This window comes from Rhododendron vialii, chromosome 4a (assembly GCF_030253575.1).
Source record: "Rhododendron vialii isolate Sample 1 chromosome 4a, ASM3025357v1".
Classification (NCBI taxonomy): domain Eukaryota; kingdom Viridiplantae; phylum Streptophyta; class Magnoliopsida; order Ericales; family Ericaceae; genus Rhododendron; species Rhododendron vialii.
The window spans coordinates 40,268,715-40,285,746 of NC_080560.1; the positions used below are offsets into that span (position 1 = coordinate 40,268,715).

The 17,032-nt window shown below is 40.1% G+C and overlaps 3 protein-coding genes across 3 annotated transcripts; 2 read left to right on the top strand and 1 right to left on the bottom strand.

The window, feature by feature from the left end:
* Positions 1-560: 560 nt before the first annotated feature.
* LOC131324027 (F-box protein CPR1-like) lies at positions 561-1,622 on the top strand. The gene has a single exon (XM_058355857.1). The coding sequence runs from the start codon at positions 561-563 to the stop codon at positions 1,620-1,622; it is 1,062 nt and encodes a 353-aa protein (XP_058211840.1).
* Positions 1,623-4,743: 3,121 nt separating this feature from the next.
* Positions 4,744-5,820, top strand: LOC131324028 (F-box protein CPR1-like). The gene has a single exon (XM_058355858.1). The coding sequence runs from the start codon at positions 4,744-4,746 to the stop codon at positions 5,818-5,820; it is 1,077 nt and encodes a 358-aa protein (XP_058211841.1).
* A 2,823-nt stretch (positions 5,821-8,643) lies between these two features.
* LOC131324029 (uncharacterized) lies at positions 8,644-10,305 on the bottom strand. The gene is made up of 4 exons (XM_058355859.1): positions 10,255-10,305; positions 9,731-9,934; positions 9,227-9,607; positions 8,644-9,165 (listed from the first exon to the last, which is right to left on the bottom strand). The coding sequence occupies exons 1-4, from the start codon at positions 10,303-10,305 to the stop codon at positions 8,644-8,646; spliced, it is 1,158 nt and encodes a 385-aa protein (XP_058211842.1).
* Between the last annotated feature and the right edge of the window lie 6,727 nt (positions 10,306-17,032).

Below are 17,032 nucleotides of genomic sequence, written 5' to 3' on the forward strand. Positions count from 1 at the left end.
GAAAATAAGGAAAGATTAGATTTTCCGATTTTCAAGAATGGAAAGCTTGGATCAAGCACGTATCGCATTGGGGTTCGGGTGGTGACAATAGCAATTTCATTAAGGCGATTGTTTGTTTTGAAGCTGCAGAGGAGGAATTCAAGGAGGTGCCCAAAGACGACCCATGCATAGCAACTGTAATGCTTTACAGTGTTGTGGGAAAATTCTCTAGTTGAATATTGAAGGTCTCATGGTCAAGGTTCGATAAAGCTAATGAAATTAGGAGTAATTTAATGAATCCAGTTCAGCTCAGCTCAACTCCTGGACTGGATCACTCCTCTTAGCCCACCAATGACAGCCTGCCCCTTGTGGCCCAAAGACGACCCATGCATAGCAGCCTGCCAATCAAAAACAAGTTTATATTCATTCTAGAGAAACCGACTGGCCAAGGCACAAACCTACGCCTTCTCTGCTTTCTTCCAGCTTTCCCCTCTCTCTCTCTCTCTCTCTCTCTCTCTCTCTCTCTCTCTCTCTCTCTCTCTCTCTCTCTCTCTCAGAAACCGTCTTACTAGGATATTGTGATGGGTTTGCCTGATGTTCCTGGTCAGATCGTCTACGACATATTCTCAAGACTACCCGTCAAGTCTCTGTGCCGTTTCAAATCGGTTTCCAAGTCATGGCTCGCTCTGATCACCGCCCCCGAATTCATCAAGTCACACCTCCATCATCAATCCACAAACGACAACAACATCAACCATAAGATAATCTTCTGCTCTGGCACTTCTCCCTCCATGTATTCCGTAGATTACCAAGCACCCGATCACACCATAATTGAGCTTAAAAGTCCCCCCTGTGAGTATTATGTTGAAATTGTTGGTTCATTCAATGGCATCGTACTCTTACGAATGGATGGTGAACTATGTTTATGGAACCCATCAACCAAAATGTACCAGAAATTCTCACCACCAGAGGGTGAAAATAGGTTTGTAAAGTATGGGCTTTGTCATGACTCCGTTAGTGACGATTTCAAGGTTGTTGGGGTTAATTCGCGTTTAATTGATGGCCGTTCTGCTGTCCATATGTTTACTTCTAAACTGAGTTCGTGGAAGAGGATTGGAGACTTCGATTTCTTTCTCATTAAAGCTTTGCCGACGGCGGTTCTGAATGGGGCACCACATTGGTCGGCTGGTGACAATAGCAATTTCATTAAGGCGATTTTTTGTTTTGATGCTGTGGAGGAGAAATTCAAGGAGGTTCCCATTCCTAAAAATTTTGAAGGTGGTTTTTTGTTTTTTTTTGAGTTGGGGGTTTTGGGTGGATGGCTTTGTGGAGTTAACAACAGTAGTTGGGAGAGTCATTCCGATGTTTGGGTGATGAAGGAATATGGCATGAAAGAATCTTGGATCAAGCTTTTTGTTGTACCAAATGTGCCAGGGGAATTCTGTTTTCGCTACATTAGGGTGTTGGGTTACAGAAAGGACGGAGAGGTCGTAATGGTGTTCAATTCGACTGATTTAGTGATCTACAATCCGAAACAGAACAGATACAAGAGGATTGAGATCCCTCCGGATTGCAAGTGGTTTGATGCGGCTTATTCTATGGAGAGTCTTGTTTCACCTCGTGTCTGCAATGGCACTAGCTAGAAGGCACCGCTAATCAGATGAAAATGGAAGGAAAAGAGAATTCAATGATTCTATGCGTTATTTTCCTCATTCTTGTTCTTTGCATGAGTAGTTCGTAACAATATATACGAGCATACTTCCAGTACTTTATATTCACTTTGATATGTTAGCCGTACATCTTTTAGAATGATAGCTATACTTTCTTTAGAAGGATACCTGACATTATTCTTATTCAATGATTTTGCATTGCAATGGCAAAGCTGGCTTTTAGAACGATAGCTATATGTCTCATGGTTAAAGACTATGATTACTCAAGGAACTTTAGTTTGATTGTTGTTAATAAAATTTGCGCAAGATCGAAGTTAGATATATATCGGCCCATCGGGGGATACTTGAGGAGATAAGAAGTGTTTTTATTCGTTGCTCATGGGTTGCATATGGTTTTGTCTCTCATAGAGACTACTTGGATAAAGACTAATTGGATTTGGGGATGTGCATCGGATATTGGAACCAGGTTCTCTTACGTACCCATGTTAGGTTGCTGCTATTGTTGTCTTTGGTGTTTCGCATGTCCTGCAACAAGAATTATATAGTTACAATACAACTATACAAGTACAAGCTTCCCTTTTGCGTCATTATTAATCTGGAACTCGTAAAATTTTGATGAACAACAAAAATTACAAAGAGACTTGGAAGACATGCCTGCCAATTACCAGAAGTTTCGCCAATCATAAAAAAAAAAAAAAAAGAGAAAGAAGTTTCCAACTGCAATACATTACTAAAGACATTATGGCCGGCTGCATAATGCGAGACTCTGAAAGGTTTTGTTTTTGTTTATTTGTTTTTAATGGAAGACTGAAAGGTTGTGTTCACAACTTCACATTCTAAAATGTTGGATCTACTCTCCATCGCCTCTGACTTGTGCTGAACTTGTATCTACTTCATCAAGTGAAAAGTTAGTCCTGCGCATGTAAGCATTTGGAAACCTTATCATTCGCAAGCCTCTTACAGAAGGTCGGGTGATCTATCCAAGTGTTCTCATCAATTCTATTGTATTTAGTTACAGCATCGAGTATAATCGGATTGGGAGCGACATTGCGGTTGAAAGGCCATGGAGGAGATGTCCTATGTGGTTGTCGAAATCAAATTGCTGTTATGTATTGGTGTGATAGCATTGTGGGGTTATATATGTTCAATACTGACTCGTAGGTGAATAAAGTCCCCTCAAGGTATCACAACTGTAATGCTTTAGAGTGTTGAGGGAAAATAGATTGTTAACTTTTGTCTATAAATCCTCTACTAATGCTTTATCCCGCCCCTGTGTTTTTTGGCCGGTACCGGCCGATACAGTACGAATAACTTTGATCGTGAGACTTCATTTTGTTAATCTTAGCAACTTCTTAATTTGATAACCAAAAAATGAGTTGCCAAATTTTGATTAGCCAATTTTGGGTTAGAGCGAAGCAAAATACTAATTATCCACCCTTCCTTTTCTATCTTTTGAAGGTTTCAAACACAACATAAGACGGTGGGGGTTTTGTGAGAAAACGGTAGTGGGAGTGGAAAATGGTTTTTCCACTTTCTTCCCACTACCCTCTCTCTCCTCTCAACGCCGAAGAAAGACCCCAGAAAAAACCCCTTAAAACTCTATCGCTAGAAATGAAACGGGGACTACCCCAATCTTCTTGATGAAATCATCTTTAACATACTCTCAAGACTACCCGTCAAGCCACTGTGCCGTTTCAAATTGGTTTCCAAGCCATGGCTCGCTCTAATCACTGATCCCTGTTCATCAAATCACACCTCCATCAATCCACAAACGTCAACATGAACCCGAAGTTAGTCCTCTACTCTTAACACTTCTCACTCCGTCTATTCGTTTGACTACCAAGCACCTGACCACGCCATAGTGAAGCTCGAAGTGCCTGTAAGTCTATTTCGGGATCTGGGTTTCATTCAATGGCATCGTACTCTTACGTACTGGTGTTGAATTGTGTTTGTGGAATCCATCAATCAGAATGTACAGAAAATTTACCCAACCCGAGTACTCGCGTGTGGGGGGCTAAGAGGTATGGGCTTCGTTACGACTCTGTTAGTGATGATTTTAAGGTGGTTAGGGATGTTATTGCTGATTTTAGGTAATGGCCCTCGTTGTGTCCATGTCTTCAGTTGTAAACTTAGTTCATGGAAGTGGATTGAAGACTTGAGATTACATGATTCTTCAAGGTAAGGCATGGGACTGTACTGAATGGGATGGCCCCATTGGCACTGTGGGAAACGCAGTACTGTTGAATGTTCATTGGATTCGAGTGTATTTACGGTGATTCTTTGTTTTGAAGCTACATGAGGAGAAATTGACGCAGCGGAATTAACAACGAGATCAGTTACGTACTAATTCAAATGAATGATAAATTCAAGTCAACGAGAAAAAGAGACAAAGTCTAAATATTATTGATCAAAAGCTGCTTACATAATGAGGTTACAGCCTTTTATAGAGAAAAGGCGTAACCTTAATAAGACCCTTAACTTAAAAACGAAATTTCCTAAAATTTGGACAAAATAATAAAATGGAAAAAGGAAAAAAAACAAGATTTTTCCAAAAAGAATCAACCGAAACGGAATTATAGTCCTTAGTTATTAACGAATTAAAACTTTCCTAAAACAGCAAAAAAAGTAAGGGAAAATGATGGCCCATGATGTGTTTTGATAATTAATATTTTCAACATTAACAAATGTTTTCAGCAATGTCTTACTCGGGTATTAATTATCAAAACACATTCCGGACCGTCATTTACCCAAAAAGTAAATTAAAGGCCTTAACGAATGAATTAGGCAGAAATCCACATTGTTCACGACTTAGGGCCATTTCTATGTAAGCCGAAGGCCTCTTTGCAACGCGAAAATAAATCAGCCCATCAAATTTGGGCCCGATCCGAGCTCGTCCAATTGCAAGCGCATTCTGGAGTGCTCCTGCTAAAACCGACTCATCAGCCAAGACTCAAACCCACGCCATCTCCTCCACAACACCAAAAAGAAAAACGAAACCTAGAGATTCTCTCTCTCTCTCTCTCTCTCACCAAAAAGAAAAACGAAACCTAGAGATTCTCTCTTTCTCTCTCTCTCTCTCTCTCTAGAAATCGTGATGGGTTTGCCTGATCTTCCTGGTGAGATTGTCTACGACATACTCTCAAGACTACCCGTCAAGTCTCTGCACCGTTTCAAATCGGTTTCCAAGCCATGGCTCGCTCTCATCACCGACCCCGAATTCGTCAAGTCACACCTCCATCATCAATCCACAAACAACGACAACATGAACCAGAAGTTGATCATCTGCTCTGCCGCTTCTCCCTCCATCTATTCCGTAGATTACCAAGCACCCGATCACACCGTGACTGAGCTTAAAATTCCCTGCAAGTCTAAGTCTTGGGTTTCAGTTATGGGCTCATTCAATGGGGTCGTACTCTTATCTATTGATGACGTTGAATTATGTTTATGGAACCCATCAACTAGAATGTATCAGAAACTTTCACCATCTCCAGATTGCCAATACAAGAATATGACGTATGGGCTTGGTTATGACTCTGTTAGTGATGGCTTCAAGGTTGTTCGGGCTGTCGTCAGCCCTTTGACAAAAGACCCTACTCCTGTTTATGTGTTCACTTCTAAACTAAGTTCGTGGAAGAGGATTGAAGACCTTGGCAACTCTAGTTTTGGTGATGCGCCCGGGACTGTTATGGATGGGGCACCGCATTGGGTTGTGACTTTCAACCACGATATGTATTCTACTTGTGGGATTGTTTGTTTTGATGCTACGGAGGAGAAATTCAATGAGGTGCCCATGCCTATTTGTGTAGACGCGAACAGTTGTATTGATTTGGGAGTTTTGGGTGGATGGCTTTGTGTGGTTGACAACAGTTGGGGGAGTCATTCGGATGTTTTGGTGATGAAGGAATATGGCGTGAAAGAATCTTGGACCAAGTTGTTTGTTTTACCAAGTGAGCCAGGAGAGTTCTACTTTCCCTTCTGTAGAATCTGTACAATGTTACTTTACACAAAGGATGGAGAGGTTGTAATGGATTCGAAGAAGCCAATGATCTTCACCCCGAAACAAAACAGATACAAGCGGATTGAGATCCCTCCGGATTGCGAGTGGTTTACTGCGGCTTTTTATTTGGAGAGTCTTGTTTCACCTCGTGGCTGCAATGGCCTAATCAGATGAAAATGGAAGAGAAATAGATAATTATGCGCTATTTTCCTCGTTAATTCTGTTTCTTTGCACGAGTAGTTCAAAACAATATAAATGAAGCATAGTTCCAATACTTCATATTCACTTGAATACGTTGGCTATTGATCTTTTAGAATGATAGCTATGCGTGTTTCAGAACGATAGCTTATATTATTCCTGTTCAATGATTTTATATTGAAATGGAAAAGCTGGCTTTTAGAATGATAGCTATACGTCTCGTGGTTAAAGACTTTGATTACTCGAGAAACTTTAGTTTGATTATTCTTCCTGATATTTACCTAAGATCCTGATTTTGGCACTCCACTTTTAACGTGAAGTTATTAGTAACTTCATGTACAAAGTTGAGAGCCTGCGTACAAAGTGGAGGGCGAAAATCAATTTTCATTTACCTAAGGTCAGAGTCGCAATATATTGGAGATTCTTACCCAAGATATTGGAACCAGGTTCTCTTACCCATGTTAGGTTGCTGCAATTGATGTCTATGGTGCTTAACTTGTCCTGCAAGTGAGGACAATAAGGATAGAGTTGAGATTGTGTGTATAAATGACCATAATGCAACACAAATTTTACGTTTACACTTACGAGTTACCCTTTTTGCGTCGTTCTTCGCCAGGAGGAGTGAACTCCTCGTAAAATTTTGCTGAAGAACAAAAATTACAAAGAGACGTGGAAGGCATACCAGCTTATTACAAGAAGTTTCTGACCACAAATAATTGGGGACACGAACTTTTCTAACCGCTTTGGTAGCCGCTACATGAGCCAGTTCATTCTTCCTGCTAATCCAAGTAAATTGAACCCCTGGCCAACGCTTCCTTAATAAGCTGCCTAATAGCCCACACAACAGCAGAAATCTCCCATGGGGGCACCAATTCAGATACACCGAGTTTGATTGCAAGCTAATTGTCTGATTCGATCACAGCACGAACCAATACCATGTCTTTCACCATTCCACATGCTCTACGAATTGCTAACAGCTCACCCTGGAGAGAAGATGAAATATTTGCACAGTACGCTGATCCATCAACGAACTGTCCTTTCCAATCTCAGATGAAAACACCTAATTTAGCATCCTTCCCATTACTATGCAGTATGCGTCGCTACATCACAATTTAGCTTAAAACTCCCTTGGTCCGGACATGAGCTGCATGGCTACAAAACGTTATGGCTGCATGATGCCGGACTCTGAAACTGAAATATGATAGCATTGTGTGGTAATGCTCAATACTGACTCATAGGTGAATGAAGTCCCCTCAAGGTATCGAACTTTTTTATTTCAAAAGTTTCGGTGCAGTCACAACTGTAATGCTTTAGAGTGTCGTGGCAAAATAGATCTGTCAACTTTTGTCCATAAATCCTCTACTAATGCTTTATGCCACATTGCCACCCCCGTTTTTTGGCCGGTATGGTACATCTCGGCCGGTACTAACCGGTATGGTATGAGATCAAAGTTATTGATTGTGAGACTTCACCATGTCAATCTTAGCAACTCCTTAAATTAATAACCAAAAGATGAGGTGCCAAATTTTGATTTGCAAATTTTGGTTATGCTTTTGGAGCTACCCCGACAGCAAAGGAAAATATTAATTATCTGCCCTTCCTTTTCCATCTGTTGAAGGTTTCAAACACAGCATAAGAGGGTGGGGGTTTTGTGAGAAAACAGAGCTGGGGGAGTAGAATATCCTGTATCAGACGAAGGCACAACCAATCCACGCTTTTTCCACTTTGTTCCCGCTACCCTCTCTCCTCTCAGCGCCGAAGAAAGACCCAAAAAAACCCCTTAAAACTCTCTCGCTAGAAATGAAACGGGTACTACCCCAATCTTCCTGATGAGATCGTCTTTAACATACTCTCAAGACTACCCGTCAAGCCTCTGTGCCGTTTCACATCGGTTTCCAAGCCATGGCTTGCTCTAATAACTGATCCCCTGTTCATCAAATCACACCTCCATCAATCCACAAACGACAACATGAACCAGAAGTTAGTCCTCTACTCTTACACTTCTCACTCTGTCTATTCGTTTGACTACCAAGCACCTGACCACGCCATAGCGAAGCTTGAAGTGCCCTGTAAGTCTAATGTCGAGATTCTGGGTTCATTCAATGGCATCGTACTCTTACGTATTGGTGTTGAATTATGTTTGTGGAACCCATCAATCAGAATGTGCCGAAAATTTTCCCAACCCGAGTACTCACGTGGGGCTAAGACGTATGGGCTTGGTTACGACTCTGTTAGTGATGATTTTAAGGTGGTATGGGCTGTTATTGATGATTTAAGTAATGCCCCTCGTGGTGTCCATGTCTTCACTTGTAAACTTAGTTCATGGAAGTGGATTGAAGACTTGTGATTACATGATTTATCAAGGTACGGCATGGGACTGTACTAAATGGGATGCATTGGCACTGTTGGAAACACAGCACTGTTGGATGTTTTTTGGATTCGAGTATGTTAGAGATTGTGGCTCATATTATGAGACGTACCGAGAAGTTTTATAATAAGGGCCAATTGCGAGCATAGTGGAGTGGAGCGAGGCACAGCGAAGGGGAACGGAACGGAGCGATAATACGGGTATTATGGGTATTCAGGCCATAATACAGATTAGGGCAGCAATAGAGGAGGTATAAAAGTTATCTATCGTAAAACTCTACGTTCTGTGATCGTCAATAAAAAAAAAGGACTGCTCTCTCCCGTGAACGCACCCAATTTTGGAGAACCACGTATATTGTTGTGTCAATTACTTTACTGTCTTATGCTCGTGAATCGTGTGCGTGTCTTTTTTTTTGAAAGGCTGAACTTCAATTAAAGATCCGAACGAATCAAGGAGCAAAGCTCAACAGGGAGATTACAAGGGGCAAGGGGAATACCAACACCTAGTCTACTGTTATAGGCAATCCAGTTAGCACATCTATTGGCCTGACGATTACACCAACTAAAAACAAAGTTTGAATTAGCTGAAAAGGAAAAAATATCATCCAGAATAGCTTGAATGGTCCAATTCTTCAAGACAGACTTTGGTTGGAGCATATTGACCAGGGGTTGGCAATTCGACTCAATCACAGCATCCTTCTTCCCCCAAGCCAGGGCCATTGACACTGCAATCCAAATAGCCCAAGCTTCAGCAGCTAGCGCCGAAGACACCTTAATTCTCCCGTGGTTAATTTCTACCACTGATCCATTTTCATCTCTAACTAAGACAGCAAAAGCAGTGGACTTGTCCGAGGGGTTGAAGGCCCCGTCGCAGTTAAATTTCCAGCTACCGTTGAGGGGACGTTGCCACTTCGGGACATTACTGTCACCATGATTATGGGCTGGTACATTTATCTGAGAACAAGTCGCTGCTAAGAATTCCCCCATGAAGACCCATAGCCCTCTTAAGATTCACCTTCGCATTAGGCATTTGCTGCAAGAAAACCCATTCATTCCTTTGCTTCCAGACTGCCCAGCAAATTTGGCCTATGAGACCCATCCTCTCCGAAAATTGGCCACCCCATTCGACAAGGAGACTTACAAACCACTTCTTCACAGATACCTCTCTGTTCACCGGTGTTGGAAACTCAATACCACTATTTGCCCATACTTCTTTTGTCCACTCACACCTTAGGAGAACATGTTCAATTGTTTCTATCTTAGCTCCACAGAGACCACATATAGGACTTCTTGCACATTTCCTTGCAAACAAGTTTTCCTTGGTGGAAACTGCATTTCTGATGATACGCCAGAGGACGTGTTTCAACCTAGGAGGGGATTTAAGGTTCCAGATTTTCTTCCACAAGATTGAATTGAGCTTAGAGGATGAACTATCTTGCCCCCTATCCTTTCCTTGGGTTGATTAGAAAGCTAGGTGGTACCCGGACTTGACAGAGTAGTTTCCGGAACGAGAGTGTACCCAGGTTAGCATATCTTCACCTCCTGACCAAGAGATAGGCGTCAACTTAATGGCATTCCCCACCTCCCATGGAAATAGAGAGTCAATTTTTTCCTCATTCCATGACCGACCACCATCCAGAAACAAATCACCTACTTTTAATATAGGCTTATCATTGTTGGGGGCCAAAGCAACAGGGGACACAAATTCATTATGGATATTTAGCTATTTATTCTCCCAGACATTGATGGACAGTCCATTGTGTAACACCCCGTCTTTTCTTATTCCTAATAATTATATTTCTGTTAAAAAGAAAAATAGAGGATTTTATGGTTTGGATCCTAATTGATATTATTCTCTCTCCGGCTAGTATAACTGTTGTCGGCACAATTAGAGTGTTGGGGTATAAGTCTAAATAGTTTTAGTCTTTGGTGTTGTACCGTAATTAATACTTTTATTAAGTGGTTACCTATTATTAAGGGGAGAACGCGAGTAATTAGTGGGTAGTTTGATAAACTTTATATATCTTGGGCATATTATTTCACCAGTTCATTAGGGTTGAAGCGTTTGTCGTAGTGGAGTATGGACAATGTCATGTCATGTTTTGTTTATGGTGGTGTAGTTTGTTCGGATCTTTGAGTGTTACATTTGGTTAAGTGATTTGGTGCGGTTTGATAAGTGGTTAATTATGTATTTAATTTCATAGAAGAATGAGCAAACCGATTCAAGTTATGGAGATTCGAATTTTGTTAGAGGGCTTGATATTATTAGATATGGTGTGAGTAAGTTTATTGATGCCAGGTTGTGATCTACTAGCTAGAAGCTACATTAGATACATTTAGATGCAATACTACAGAATACAATGAGGAAGTAAGTGGTTCAAGTTATAATTATTGAATGGGCCGGTATAGTTTGGGAGTTTACTGAAAGTTGTCAAGTTCAATCTTATGGAGTGTTTGGAGATTCAGAAATTCTTATGGTGATTTCAAATTTTGGTTAGGATTACTCGTGACAAGAATTGTATTTGGGCTTGATGACTAACTACTAAAAAAGAAGATTATTAGCATTCACATTGAAATATGTATAGTTGTATACTTTAACTTTCTAAATATTTGTTCTATGCAATATGAACTTTAATGTTGTTATTTGACTTAAACATTGATGCAAGCAATGAAATTTCACTTGGACATTTTAAATTCCAAGTACGGTTGTGCTAAGTCACGTGTTTGAAACATTTGAGGATGATACTAAAAAAAAAAATGAGTGGAAAATGTGATGTATTGATTTTTCATTATGTTAAAGATCTACTATAATGGTGTAAACCAATTCTGAGGTCAAAATTTTTAACTGAGATAAGGAATTGATGCTCCGACTATTTTATTGAAATAGTAATTTTGACTTTTTCTTTTTTTTTTTCACGATGCTACACTGTTAGCAGTAATTAAATTTTTACAAAAAAGAAGAAGAGAATAAGCTTTTGTTTGATATAGAATTTTATTTGGAGTAACTGCGTGGACCTATGAATATTTTTTTTGAAAGATGGTAAACTAGTGACTATTAGTTTGATGTTCTTTTACAATTCTGGTGATTTTAATTTGATTGACGAGGTTGGTTTGATTAACTTCCTCGATAGTTTTGGGTGAGTTCAATTATTGGAAAAATTGCTATGTACAGTATAAGAGATTCTTTTTCGAATAGTTATTGGAGGGATTTGGAGTTTACAATACGAGATATGGTGTTTCTTAAGGTATTCACATTGAGAGGTGTTCTTCGGTTTAGCAAAAAGAGGAAGTTGAGTCCTTGCTAATTGGGCCTTTTGAGGTTTGGGAATGATTGGTGAGGTGGTTTATCATTTTGTGTTGCCATCTAGTTTGGATAAAGTTCATAATGTTTTTAATATAACGATGCTGAGGAAGCATGTGCATTGTCCGTCCAGTGTAATTGATTAAGAGTCACTCATATTCAAGATGGTTTGACCTATGATGAACAACCCATTGAGATACTTGATGTGAAGAGAAAAAAATACTTCGAGGAAAAAAAGAAGAAGAAGGCTTTTGGTTATAGTGTTGCAGTATGCACTCGGTTTATGAAGTAATTTGCATCGTCAAGAGGGAAATGCATAGAAAATACCCATGTTTGGATGCTTGAGATTAGTATTCAATTTCGAGGACGAAATTTATTTTAAGGGGGGAAGGATGTAACACCCCGTCTTTTCTTATTCCTAATAATTATATTTCTGTTAAAAAGAAAAATAGAGGATTTTATGGTTTGGATCCTAATTGATATTATTCTCTCTCCGGCTGGTATAACTGTTGTCGGCACAATTAGAGTGTTGGGGTATAAGTCTAAATAGTTTTAGTCTTTGGTGTTGTACCGTAATTAATACTTTTATTAAGTGGTTACCTATTATTAAGGGGAGAACGCGAGTAATTAGTGGGTAGTTTGATAAACTTTATCTTGGGCATATTATTTCACCAGTTCATTAGGGTTGGTTTTAAGAAACGTCGACTTTTGAGTAGAGCAGCAGCCGTGGTAGAGAGCATATTATCTTTGGATTCTTTCGAGGTAATATTTCACTTAATCTCTCTCGTTCTTTTGATCTACCATTTCACAAAGTAATAGGTCCATGGATTGGGCACTACCATACAAGTGTCGAGCAAAATTATTGGGATATTTGTAATGTTTGTGGAGGGATTACTTGATGTGGTTAATCGGAGTGAGAGAGGGGGTTCGGATTTTGTGGCGGTGTGCGGTGTGGAGAATATTGGCCAAATATGGGATGATATGGTGTTGTGTCGTGTGGGTGGTGGTTCGGGTGATTGGAATTGCTCGTGCTAACATTGTTTTCTTTCTTAGTTACTACTTTATCTTAGTTTATTGTAATTTTGTTGGGTGGTGGCTTGAAGTTGAGGGGCTGTTGGAAATTTGGGAGAATGGGTATTGGCATACAGTGGCATTATGATTTTGGATTTGGGTTTTATCAGTTGTCGAAGCCTTGGGTTTCAGAGGGTCTGGTAGTCACTTAGGTGTAGGCTTTTTCTGTTAGATTATGTAATTTCGGGAATCGTTAGTCATTTTGTATTGTTCTTCTGTTCAGGTTAGCCTCCTTTTTGCATGTTCGATTGCATTACGTTTGGACCCAGGTGAGTAGTTAAGTATGTTACGTATTTTCGAAAGTTCCCTGTGTCCCTTAAAAGTATTTCCTTCAGAAATTTATATGAATGTTATTTGGAGACTCGAAACTGTTTATAAGATGTTTTATAAATTGGCATGCGATTAGTTTTCTAAGATCAATTGTTAATATTCTTTTTGGTGAGAACTTGGTGGATATTAATGGGAACATTTATTTCGGAAGTCCAGGGAACTTATTCCTTCTCGTGTTGGTGACCCTGGCCATTGGGGAAAAGACCGTGTTAGGCCGGTGACCCTAATGCTCAACGGCTTTCTTACGCCGGATCGTCTTAGGGAAAAGTACCATGGGCTGCCAACCCTGGTGACTCTAAGTTCGATATTGGATCCAATTTTGATGAGATTTATTTTGGCCATGGTACTATTTGATTGTGGTTCCCCATTGTTGATGGAGTTAATGTTGTGATCACCACCAAGAATATTTATTGGTTAAATACTTCATTGATTAATTTGTTATTCTGCCGGACACCTCGTATGCCAAATTATGATTTAATGATAAATTATTTTAATCCTCGCTTTCAACTTTATTTATTATACATACTTGCTATTCACTGAGCTTGTCAGCTGACGGATTTACTCCAACTTCTCTTTCAGGCAAGTTGGGGAGTTAGAGAAGGACTCTGGTGGCATCTCAGGGATTTCTTTTGTTGACCTCCTTAGGGTGTCTCATTCTAGTTTTATTTTAAAAAATCGCTTCCGCATTTGAAACAATTGTCAGATAACAAATTCTTTTAATTATTGTTGGATTATTGGATATTGTATGGTTCATGGGATGGTTGTGCCCCATGTTTATGATGAGACATATTTGGCTTTTGATTTGATTAATAATGAAAAAGTGATCATTTGATTTTCGGTTACTTTGATTTTATTTAGGCTGCGTGTTCCATGGATTAGCCTCATGGTTCACGGCCGGTCACTTTTCATTTCCTACCCTCCAATGGGATCCCTTCCTTAATAAATCCCCACCTTCCAATAAGCTGGACCAAATCCATGACGAAGAGGCTCCCCTCCTGGCTGTCCAAGGGGAGGAATTTGGGAAGTAGGATGCCTTAAGAACTCTAGCCCAGAGCGCATCGGGTTCCTTTACCATTCTCCAAAATTGCTTAGCTAAGAGAGCAATATTAAAGGCTTGTAAATCCCTAAAGCCCAGACCTCCTTCCTCTTTTGGACCGTTCAGCTCCTTCCAACGAACCCAGTGGATCTTGTTGCCTTTTTCCTTGTTCCCCCACCAGAACCGACAAATATCAGAGCTTATTTTTTGGCAAAGCATTTTTGGAAACTTGAAACATGACATAGGGAAAGTAGGAATAGCTTGGGCCACATCTTTTATAAGGACTTCCTTGCCAGCAAGGTTCATGATCGTTTGTTTCCAACCTTGGAGTTTGGTCATAATTCTGTCCCTCACATAGCCAAGGGTTTCTTGCTTTGAATTCCCCCAACTTGTGGGTACCCCTAAGTACTTGGAGCCGTCTTTCATAATCCCCATTCCCATGAAATTAACTATCTCCTGTTGGAGATCCTTTAGGGTATTAGGAGAGAATAAAATTTCTGACTTCTGGAAATTAATTTCTTCTCCAGATGCTTCACCAAACATATTCAGAATCTCCTTTACCTTCTCGCAATTCTTTAGATTTGCTTCCAAGAGCACCAACGAATCATCTGCAAAGAGAAGATGAGATAGAACAGGCCCTCTATTCCTGACACGAATTCCCCCCAATTCTCTATTTGAAATAGCTGAAGACAATAAGGAAGATAGAGAATCTGCCACCAGGAGGAATAGGTAAGGAGAAAGAGGGTCCCCTTGCCTCAATCCTCTAGATGGTGTGACCTCTGCCGCTTTTCTGCCATTTGCCATAATCGAGAAATTCACCGTAGTAACACAGTGCATTACCCAATTAATCCATCTATCGGTGAAGCCCAGAGTACACATTGTGTCTTCCAGAAAACTCCATCTCACTCTATCATATGCCTTACTTAGATCCAGCTTCAGAGCCATGAGAGCTTTGGGGCCTTTCTTCTTGTGTTTAATGTAGTGAAACACTTCGTGAGCAATGATGATGTTAGATCTGACGGCCTTCAATAAAGGCAGATTGCTCTTGGGAAATGATAGAAGGGAGTAAGGGCTTTAGTCAATTTGCAAGAATTTTGGAAATGATCTTGTAGATAAAGTTGCATAGACTGATAGGGCGGAATTGGCCAATGGTTTCAGGGTGGGGAACCTTTGGGATGAGGACTATGTTGGTTTGATTAAGAGGACCCAGATTCGAGGAGCCATCAAAGAAATCCCTGACCATATTGCTGACATCCACTTTAACTAGCTCCCAATATTTTTGGAAAAACAACCCTAGAAAACCATCCGGACCTGGGGCTTTGAGGGCCCCCATTTGAGACACAACAGAGGTAATCTCTAGGTCACTCACTGGTCTACAAAGGTTAACATTTGATTCTGCACTTATCTTGTTAGAAACCCCACTCAAAGCTTTGTCAGAATTTATAATGGGATTAACATCAATAAATAAGTTATTGAAATGCTGACAGATGATATCAGATATACCTCTTGGGGAGTTGATCCATTCCCCCTTTTCATTTTTAAGTCTCAGAATCAAGTTCCTTTGCCTCCTCTGAGTAGCAGTAATATGAAAGAATTTGGAATGTCTATCCCCAAATTTCAAGTAGTTTAAACGGGATCGTTGGTGCCAGTACATCTCTTCTTGTTCCCAGAGTTTATTCAGCTTTGCCGCCAGATCCTCTTCCTCCATTTTAGAGGCAAGAGAATAAGGTCCTCCTTGGATTGCCTCAATCTTGCACTTGAGCGTTGCTATTTGTTCCTTCATCTTGCTGAATTTCCCCTTATGCCATGCCTGGAGATCCATCTTTCATCTTACCAAATTTTGAACCACCTTAGAGACATTGTTGTTTCCCCTTTCCGACCCCCAAATGGCTTTAACTATTCCCTCACAATCTTCCTCCACTGTCCACATAGATTCAAAGCTCACGTGGACGCTTCCAAGAGCACCAACAAATTTTTTTTTTTACTTTGTTCTCAAACTATCAAAATCGTTTACTTTCGTCTTCCAATTATTGCATTATTGCAACCTATTAAGTCTAATTGCTAACTTCTGTTAACAAATCAAACGGAAAAAACTCACGTGGACAGCACATGCCCTATTTTCTTCCCTATTTGGTGCCGAATAAATAGGCATAATTTTGTGGAACCCTATTTTGGATCCCACAAAAATAATTCAAACCACAAGTTATTCTTAAAATTATTTTTTATGGGTTTCTGAAAAAAATTAAACTCAATCCAATATCAATAAGGGCTGTTTAAGAATTCGTAGGGTGTTTTAGAATTTGTAGAGTGCCCTACGAATTTAGAAACATCCATTATCGATATTGAATTGAGCTAATTTTTTTTTAACATAACTTCCAGTTTGAATCATATCCTTGTAGAATCCGTAATAGTCCTTGAAAAAAAAAATTCATTTTGTATTCAAAGGGTACCAAATAGGCTTCAATTGTACTAGTATTATTTTGGGTTTGGGGATGGTGCAGTGTAGTGGAGTGCACGAAAATGAGTCGGAGGTGCACAGCACGGTACTACTGCACAGCACTAATCCGAAATCCAATGTACCTAGTGTAAGGATCACGGAATCATTACATTTGTTGGTGCAAGTACAACATAATCTAATCTTCACCCGATTTTAGGGAAGGTTTGAACAAAATCATTCTCTACGCCATTTCAACAAAATGAAAGGAGAGTAACCGTCCCAGCTCGCTCTGTCGCTCAGAAGAAAAACGACCGTGAAGTGAAGGGCTCTCTCTCTCTCTCTCTCTCTCTCTCTCTCTCTCTCTCTCTCTCTCTCTCTCTCTCTCTCTCTCTCTCTCTCTCATCTTTGGTAAAGTCGAAGATCAAACGGATCTAAACCTCGTAAATTGCTTTTCCCACCCCCCGACACCACACCCCTCCCGGTCTCACACCCTTTTTTCACTTTTACCCTCCCTCGGCCCTTTTAATTACCAAAAAAGCTAAGGGCAGGGACAATCCACAGGGACCATCCGCAGGGACAAACGCGTTTGGCCCCATTTGGATCCCAAAAAAATCTAAAAAAATATCCATAAATTTTTTAATATTAT